Source organism: Rhipicephalus sanguineus, chromosome 3, assembly GCF_013339695.2.
Source record: "Rhipicephalus sanguineus isolate Rsan-2018 chromosome 3, BIME_Rsan_1.4, whole genome shotgun sequence".
Taxonomy (NCBI): domain Eukaryota; kingdom Metazoa; phylum Arthropoda; class Arachnida; order Ixodida; family Ixodidae; genus Rhipicephalus; species Rhipicephalus sanguineus.
In genome coordinates this window covers 87,621,280-87,630,464 of record NC_051178.1, presented here as the reverse complement: position 1 = coordinate 87,630,464, position 9,185 = coordinate 87,621,280, and the positions used below count along the sequence as shown (strand labels likewise).

The window sequence follows — 9,185 nt, the reverse complement described above, 5'->3', positions numbered from 1 at the left end:
GTGCCGATGATCTCTTCTTCTTCAAACGATCCATTGCTGCAGTGTACTCACAGGACCTTGGGCTTGCGTCCACTCGTTGACGTAGCTGGGCGCGGCCACCGACGAGGCTTACCAAGCACCGGCGATTATTCCTCGGAGAAATCGTTCTTGTCGATGCTGCCGTCCGTGTCGCCGATTAGCCGCAGATCCCGGGTTTTCGGCACCATATGTTATGGCACGACATAGCCAATCCTGTGGCACACGGCAATAGTACTCAATGCGTAGTAGAATGAACTACGATCGCTTTAATGGCGACATAGAAATCGAAGAAGAAGAAAAACACGTGCGTCGTGGGTCGCTTCTCCGCTTCCTCTTTCTCTTCTTTTCTAGGTCCCAACAAAGACGTTCCGTCTGCTTCGATATATCTCAAGTGTCCTCCTCGCGCGAAACAGTAGAAGACACCCAACAGCATCACTACGCTGTGCGCTTAGGCGTTGGTAGGAGGACGGCTGATCACATAACTGAATTATTTGAAGTGCAAATGCGGATTAGCCCGTGGCCCCCGCAAGTCTAGCGCAAGAGTACGTTACCTTCTTGGTGTCAGGGTTTGGTCGGCAGATAAGCCGAACGCCTGCATCAATTCGGATACGTGCGACGTGCCTTCGTCCTTGGAGACGCCCACTAGGAAGTCGACGCGCTTGAGCATCGTCTCGGAGAGGACGGCGCTCGCTAACTTCCACGGAAAGTCGCGGTTCTTGCTGGGACCAAACACGACAGTGTCGCTGCTGGTGGCCAACTCGTCGGCGGCCAACACCGTGGCGTATGCGCTGCGCTTCCTGAGGCACTCCACGACCCGTCGTCGCTCCGAGGCGTCCTGCAAGCTTCGCCTGCTGCCGCAGCCGAGCACGTCGGCCAGTGCGTTGCCGTTCAGCAGGGCACGCTGACCCGTATTGTCGGGCTGCGGCACGAAAGGCGAGCCGCTCATTAGTATGGCGCGTTGTATAGGCGGCGTGTCGTTGCGTGTCAGGTGGTAGCCGATGGATGTGGCGCCAGCGTCCTGGCCCAGCAATGTGATGCGTTGGTTGTCGCCACCGAAATGTTGGATGTACCTGAAATGTTTGTGCGGTGGTGGTGAGGGCTATGACAAGCCTCAGGTGCAATTTCACTATTCAAGCTGCTAGAGTCTTGTAAATTACACTAGAAGTCTGAAGTGACAGCCCGAGGGACCCTGCAACACAGCTTCTTGAAAACCCGCGACTGCAATGGACGGAGCGCGATGCTTTTGAATAAGCATTTTTCCGTATAGAATTTCAATAACGTAAAGAGATTACAAAACGTGCTTTGTTTGTTCCAGATTCCTTCTCAACTGCACCGATTGAGCACTTCCTTTCATCTGGAGTGGTGTCAGTGAAATTGTCCTGCTCCTTGATTCTTTACTTGTTCCCGTTGTGGTGTAAATTTACGGTATCAATTAAATGTTGTCGCATGACACATTAGCAAAAGCAGCGAAGTGTACACGCGGACGCGAAATTTCACTCGGCGGTAACTTGTATCCTCGAGCAATCGTCCGATGGCGGACGTATACGACCTACACGGATATGTGTAATAACACAAGGATACAAAAAATAATAATAAACAAACACGGCACACTCGCGCTGATGCCTACAGGCACTAGGTCGGATGTTGTAACATGTTGGTTCTGCGTGTATAGTCGAGGTAGTAAGTGGTTGTTGATTTGAGGAACTGTACGCAATAAAGGGGCGGGGGAAGGAAAACATTGTAATAGATCGGTGCATGACGGAGATAAAGGTTAGGGAGAGACAACGAGAGAGGATAACGGGGGGGGGACTATTTACATATGTGCATTATGACATTTGTATCCTTGTGTACACTTCCTTAGGTAATAAACGTACGCCAACGAGCCCCCGAGTCATTGGTGACATACTCGTACACAAACATCACTGTTCCCACAACACGATGCAAAACAACCTCAAAAGCAGAAGCACGACGAACGAACATAACGCCACGCACATCTTGAATAATTCTCGTTTAGCGAGATTCTGTGCAATTTCATGGCGTTATCCGTTACGGCTGATTTGTGCTCTGTACGTTTGTGCAAGTGCATATACGCTAGAGGAAACTGTTGAATATTCCTGTTGAACTTCTCGATGATGTACAGTGACGGCGGTGGCCTTACTCACCCCAAACTCTGCATTCCCAGAACGCCTGCGTTGCATTAGGGCCGCATGTTGCTCTCGCGGTGCCGCTGCCGCAGCTTCATTCTTAGCGGCTTCCCGCCGACGGCGATTGCGACGAGCGGCTCTTAAAGCTGCTTTAGCCTCGTCCGCTGTCGAGTACTTTCTCTATCTTCGCCACCCACAACTATAGGGCCTATTCAGGTGACTTCTGCGCTTTTTTTTCTTTTTTTTGTAGCGTTAGCTACACTAGACGAGGTTGAGCACTTTCGAGAGACGTGTTGCGTATGCGCGAAGGGCAGTGACGTCACGGCGCACAGCTGGCGCCGCTGCCGCCGCGCGGGCCTCGTGGGTCTGCGCATTCCAGAGGAGTGACGTCATGGCCACGGCAGACGCACTGGCGCCGGCGCGTGCCCAGCTGCCGCGCCGGAGCCGCCGCGCGGGTCTGCGTATTAAGGGCGAGACAGACGGTACGATTTTCCATGCGATGCGACGTCCGACACGGCGGTAGGGAACCGTAATGGTGACCTTTCATAGCATCGGACAGCCACCATTCCCTCTCTCCCACCGCCGCGTCGGCCATCACATCGCATGGAAAATCGTACCGTCTGTCTCGCACTTTACAGAGGAGTGACGTCATAGCCGCGGCAGACGCACTGGTGCCGGTGCGTGCCCAGCTGTGCGCCTCCGTTGCGCAGTAGCCAGTCTCACGCTGTGCCGGGCGTTGGGGCCATAGAGACAGCAGCGTGTTACTACAATGACCACCGAGCCGTTTTTGTGGCAATAGAGTAATGACGTTGAGCAAAAAATAAATATACATGTGTCGCATAATGCGTATACCGTGTGTGTGTCATTGAAGTTGCAGTAAGCGTGATAATCAAGCTAATCCTAGACAACCAGGAGAGCTAAGAATAATAGCTGAACCTTACCTCACACGACGCATATCCTGACATAGCCGAGCTAAACCAGTACAATTTTTTTTTCACTCACGCCAACGCCGCCAAGACGAAGTGGACGCGCTATATCACGCGCTCCCATGATGTTTTCTGTACCCCAGAGCACGACCTGGAAACACAGGCCTAAGGCTTTCACCTTAAAACGCAGTAACGTAATCTCGAGGTCTGCCACGTCGAATATGCGAAGACATTGGCTTACTGTCTACTTTATAGTTGTATCCCCTGATCGACTGCTGTGTTGTAACGTCCGAAGGCAATATTATACGGCTTGTAGTGAATGTACTTATTCAGACTGCATGGGTTTCCTTAACGCTACCTTTCTTTGATAGCAGAATACAGTGGCGCTTCTTCTCACTCAGTGTCGACGCTATCGATTATGACGGACAATTAACTAGGGAGGCATAGGTCATCGTTACGGGCACTATGAGAAAAAAATTTTATTTTCACGACGAAACTGCATATGGCTAGGTTCTGACGGATCGCGTGCGCAGACAGAAGACGCGTAGAAAAAAATAATTTTCGGCTGGCCGATTCACTCGACTAATCCGGTGTTCTTGCGTCGAAAACGTGACGTCACGTAAAGGTAAACATAAAGGTGTGAGATTTCACCGACAAGAAAGAATGACGTAAATAATTTTGCCACAGAGATGTGATCACTTGCACAAGAAGCGAACGTCATGCCATTTTAACACGAAAGTGTTTTATGCCGGGCTATACCACGGCTACACTAAAGTATTTCCGTCACGGATATGACGTTGTAAAATATACAGATTAAAAGATGACAATGAAAAAACTATAAGAAAAAGTTCCGTCACCGGGAGTCCAACTTACGGCCCCTCATCCCGCAGCGCGCGGTGCGAAAGATTCGGCAACAGACGGCACGTTCTTCTACGCGAGCTATTTATATAGACAATTTGCCGGTGGCGGTACTCAGAGATCGGTGGTACATCAGCGTGTTTTCCTTATCACTAGCGAGGTCGCGCGAAGGGCTCGAAGGACGCTTTAAAGGTTGTCGCCCCGCACGTTGCGATGAGCGCGCGCCTCTACGGGGCGTGGTCACTCTCGCGCGCGAGCTTATCTCGTGACGGCGGTGGTTTGTACGTCTTGTGCTCCCATCGCAAGTTTGCGTTGTGAGCACGAAGGTCACTTCGCTCACTGCAGCGGCCGCTTTTGCGAAAGGAGCGCGGAATAAGTTACAATTGTGACACTTAGTTCGCGCTCATCCTGTGCATATTCGTTCCGTGTGTCTCTTCTGCTGGAACAGCGCGTTGCAAGTTTCGGGGCTGCTTGCCGTTCTTTGCGTGATATTACAATTCGCTGCTATAGCATTCATTCCTTCGCCCTTGGGGCGAAAGAAAGCACAACAACCTCTCAACTACGTATGTGAAGCCACGTTTCACATTCGTGTTATACCGATTCCTATGACAGAGGAATCACCCATGTTTTCTTTGTAGTTTAGAAGCAACATGGTTCCTTATCAACTACAGAACTTCATTTTGAGACCGGCGTTGGTCGCTCTTGAGAAAATATGCGTCATGCGTAAAAGACACACAAGGCACTGTCGTGCTCGTGTTTATGCAGGAACACTATAGGTACGACAGTGCGCGCACCTGTGCACCCATCGGATGGCAAGCGCCTGGTCGAGCAGGCCGACGTTGCCGGGCGCCTCGTGCACGAGCATGTTGAGGAAACCGAAGGCGCCCACCCTGTACGCGGGCACGACCACGACGGCGTCCCATAGTGCAGCTGCTTGACGGCCCCCGTAGAAGGCGTACGTACCCCCGCCGCCAAACTGGAAGCGGCCTCCATGCAACACCACCACCACAGGTCGGGTTCGGCAGCTGCCGCAACGGCTGGTTTTGGCTGCGCAGACGGATTCTATCTATCTATCTATCTATCTATCTATCTATCTATCTATCTATCTATCTATCTATCTATCTATCTATCTATCTATCTATCTATCTATCTATCTATCTATCTATCTATCTATCTATCTATCTATCTATCTATCTATCTATCTATCTATCTATCTATCTATCTATCTATCTATCTATCTATCTATCTATCTATCTATCTGTGGGAACAGGCAGACAGATGTCGATGCTGTGAGACCACAAAATATATATTTTGTCTGGAACCATTTTACACAGACGCGAAGAAGAACACTGGTACGTAGCTTCGTCGTCGTCGTCTTTTCTTGGTCGGATTCTTGTAGCCCGCGCTCGTGCGCTACAGGGCCCCCTTCTAGTGAGGAAGTCGCGGGTTTGTTGCAGGTGGCCAGGGGCGGACCGTTGAGCCGCAAAATGCACGCGGCGAGTATGGCAGTCCGGAGTGGTTTTAAGATGCGACTTTCTTGAAGTGTCGGTGTCCAAGTACGCAGGCTTGAGACGGTCGACGGAAACAGCACTTTTCCCGGCCGTTGATGAGCAGACGGAAGTGTTTAGGTGTGCGGTTGACAACCTTAAACGCGCCCTCATACTGGGGCTGTAAAGGAGGTCGCACGGCATCCTGTCGCACAAAAACGTGCGTGCAGTGTTGGAGGTCGGGACTGACATATATAATACGAGATGTTCGTCGTTGCAGAGGCGGAACCACGGTACGCATAGCGTTGCGTAGATGGTATGCATAATCAAAAACGTCTGAAGATCCCGTCGGCGGGTCACTGAAGAATTCACCAGGAACTCGAAGAGTGGTGCCAAATGTCAGCTCAGCGGCGCTTATGGAGGAGGTGCTACGATGAGACGTGCGGATGCCAATCATAACGAAAGGAAGGCGTTCCATCCATGATGAAGGAAAAGTGGAAGCCATGAGTGACGCTTTCAGCTGGCGATGGAAGCGTTCAATTGGCGAAGGGATGGTACGAGGTAGTCTTGATGTGGTTGACACCGAGGAGCCAAGATAGATTGGCGAACAATGTTGAGTCGAACTGGCGACCACCGTCAGTCGTAATGGTGGAAGGGATACCGCAGCGGCTAATCCACAGAGCGCCAAGCGCTCGGGCTGTCGATTCCGCAGTTATGTTTTGAAGAGGCATCGCTTCAAGCCATCTTGTGAATCTGTCAATGCAGGTTAATAGGTGGCGATGGTTCCCGCATGGAGAATGTGGACCAACAACGTCGACGTGTGGGTGGCTGAAGCGAGCGTACGGGGACGGGAACGTGCCAAGAGGAGTGACAGTGTGACGATGCACTTTAGACTGTTGGCACCTGAGGCAAGCATGTGACCAACGACGGACGTCTAAGTTAATGCTCGGCCACACATAACGTGAAGTGATAAGTCGCTGTGTGGCGCGAATGCCAGGGTGAGCTACGGAGTGCAAAACATGAAAGACTCCTCGACGGAACAATGACTTCGCGGTGATGAACCAAAGTTTCGAGTCCGACGACCAGCACTCAGGGATTTCGATGACTGTCCGCTTCGGGGACGGCTGCGGTGCTCGAGTTCTTGGCAGCTGTCGGCGAAGCGAAGCGGGTGAGGCGAGCGCAAATCAAGAAGCGAGAGTGATCCGGCGAAGTCCGAGTCACCAATTTGTGGGAACAGACAGACAGATGTCGATTCTGTGAGACCACAAAAAGTCACGGTTTCGCCGCAACGGCGAAGGAATGAATGCAATAGCAACAAATTAGAATGTTACACGAAGAACGGCAAGGAGCTCCATACTTGCAACGCGCCGCTCGAGCGCAAAGGACTGACGAAAAGAACACACACGACGACCGCGAACTAACAACGGTGACAGCTCGACACTTGCAGTGCACTGCTCAAACACAAAGAATGACACTCGAAAAGAACGCACAGGTACACACAGGACGAGCGCGAACTAACTGTTACGGTTGTTACTTCCTGTTTGAGAAGCGCGCTACAACCCAACGCTCTTAAAACTGCGGCGCGTGGAGTGACCCCTCCGCGTCTCCTGCCGCGCGGCGGCATTCGACGCATTGTTTACTCGGCGTTCTACATCGTCAGTGGGTACAGAAATGGGCCACATTTTAGTGCGCGTTTCAAGGGCAGCTTTCAAACTGAAGGAAAATGAAGGAGCGTTGGGTTAAAGCGCGCCCTGCGGGCAATCTCGCGGGCACGGTGTAAGATATATACTCCTTATGTGAGGACACTCGCGAGACGCCATCGACCAGATAAAGTAACAACGCTGAGCACCCGTCGGTCCGCTGACGGCAGCGGATACCTATCGGCGGGTTCACGCAACTTCAACGTAAAAACGCGTTCCCGTAGCAACTGGCCCTTCGCGGGAAATCTGAATTTCCTAGTCAGCGAACGCGGCCATGGTACGTCAGCTAGTAAAGTTGGAAACGCATACCGCGTTTTTCACGAGCGAAATACGAGACATGCGGCGGACGCCGGCGTTGCCGCCGACCACGTTGGTTGCTATAGCAACGGTGCAGAAAGCATTTTAACTAGGGGTGTGCGAATATCAAATTTTCGAATACGAATCGAATACGAATATCCACCTTCGAATATCGAATCGAATATCGAATATCAAAGGAAAAATGCCTCCTCAGTAACAATATTTTATTTAACATGTAGCTATTTGAAAAAAAAAAACAACATTAAAAGCCTGATTGGCAACACAACATACACTGCTATCTCCAGAACACAATGTCCAGGCTAGCACAATGCACATCACAGCACAAGCAAATGTCACGGCACAATGAAAGTAATGACTAGATGTTATCATGAAGAAATATGAGTTGCTCCACATGATCAGGCAGCAGGCGCTCCCTTCTAACAGAGACAACCCCCCCTGCCACTAAAAGGCACGCTGGCTTGGAACAGAAGTGGCTAATATAGGGAGGTACATGGGGCAAAGCTTTGCCAGACTGGGGTATCTGCAGGTGCCTACAGTCCGCCACCAGTCACATAGGTCACTGTCTTCCTTCAGAAGTGGTTCCGCATAGTGAACGAGTGGTAGTGCGGCACGTTACGGCCGCATAATATTGAAAATGTACGGTTACATGATCGCCAACAGCGCCGCACGTCGGAGATGCACCAGCAATAAATCATACGTATTAGGGCGCTCGTCTCAGGCAGATATCGTGCCTCCGTGTACTTACGATGTTTATCGCTCCTCTCGGCAACGTTTTTAGCTATACGAACGCAGCAGAAATGTGGAAGACGAGTTATTTTATGCATGATAATCGAATCGCATATTCGAATTTTTCGAATATTCGATGTGGTCGGATATTCGAAACTTTTCGAATACACGATTTTCGAATCGAATACGAATATTTCGAATGTAATATTCGACGAATATTCGAAACTTTCGAATATTCGCACACCCCTAATTTTAACACAGAAGTGTTTTATGCCAGGGTCCACCAAGATTTCAGTGACGTATTTCCGTCACGGAAATGAAATCGAAAAAATATACATGATGAGATGGCAAAGAAAAACAGTTCCGTCAGCGGGCATCGAACCCACGACCGCTGGGTGCGCAACAACAGATGCCGGGCACGCTATCCACTGCGCCACAATCACAGACTCTGGAAGCTTTACAAACGCGCCTTTTATATCTACTACTCTCCCGGTAGATATGGGTGTTGTTGCCCTCTGGGAGCGGTAAAGTAATTCGTCATTGCTCTGTCCTCCGCGATTAGCACGTGCAACGTGTTACACGTGCCTCCCATTCGGCGCGTTTTCAATTCAATTTTGTCAATGCCTTAACACACCGCGAGGTGGCGACCTTGGCCAAGCGTCGTAAAAGCATCGTCCTCGCTCAAAGCTCTGCGACGCGCGCCTGCCTCACCTGGCTGTAACACCGCGTTCCCCGCTCACGCGCTCGCCCCTAGAAAAAACGCTACAGGGCTACCGGGGCGGCATGACGCGCTTTGCGTTTCCCTCGAGTCCGGCCCAGTGGTCCGGCCGCGCTGTTCAATCACATTTTAACATGCCGCATGATGGCGACCAAGTTCTGCGTCCGATATGCAACGCTCTTCTGGCTATCACAACTTGTTCTCTGATTACGCTTTCACCGTTAACTACTACAGCTACCACAAGGGTTTGTTTAATCATTTAGCAGGAACGTCAGTCATCGGGATGGAGA

At 50.9% G+C, this 9,185-nt stretch overlaps 1 protein-coding gene across 1 annotated transcript; it reads right to left on the bottom strand.

Annotated features, from left to right (window-relative positions):
- Positions 1–565: 565 nt before the first annotated feature.
- On the bottom strand, positions 566–5,637 carry LOC125757843 (cholinesterase 1-like). The gene is made up of 3 exons (XM_049414050.1): positions 5,610–5,637; positions 4,741–4,933; positions 566–1,088 (listed from the first exon to the last, which is right to left on the bottom strand). Exons 1-3 carry the CDS (start codon positions 5,635–5,637, stop codon positions 566–568), a joined length of 744 nt encoding a protein of 247 aa, XP_049270007.1.
- Positions 5,638–9,185: the final 3,548 nt, after the last annotated feature.

Bases quoted from the DNA above. Each gene is read 5' to 3' on its own strand.
- LOC125757843 (XM_049414050.1), bottom strand. From the start codon at position 5,637: ATGCCGTGCGACCTCCTTTACAGCCCCA. The intron at 4,934-5,609 runs GTATGAGGGCGC...TGTTGCATGGAG, and splicing joins CGACCTCCTTTACAGCCCCA to GCCGCTTCCAGTTTGGCGGC. The intron at 1,089-4,740 runs GTGCGCGCACTG...CAAACATTTCAG, and splicing joins GCCATCCGATGGGTGCACAG to GTACATCCAACATTTCGGTG.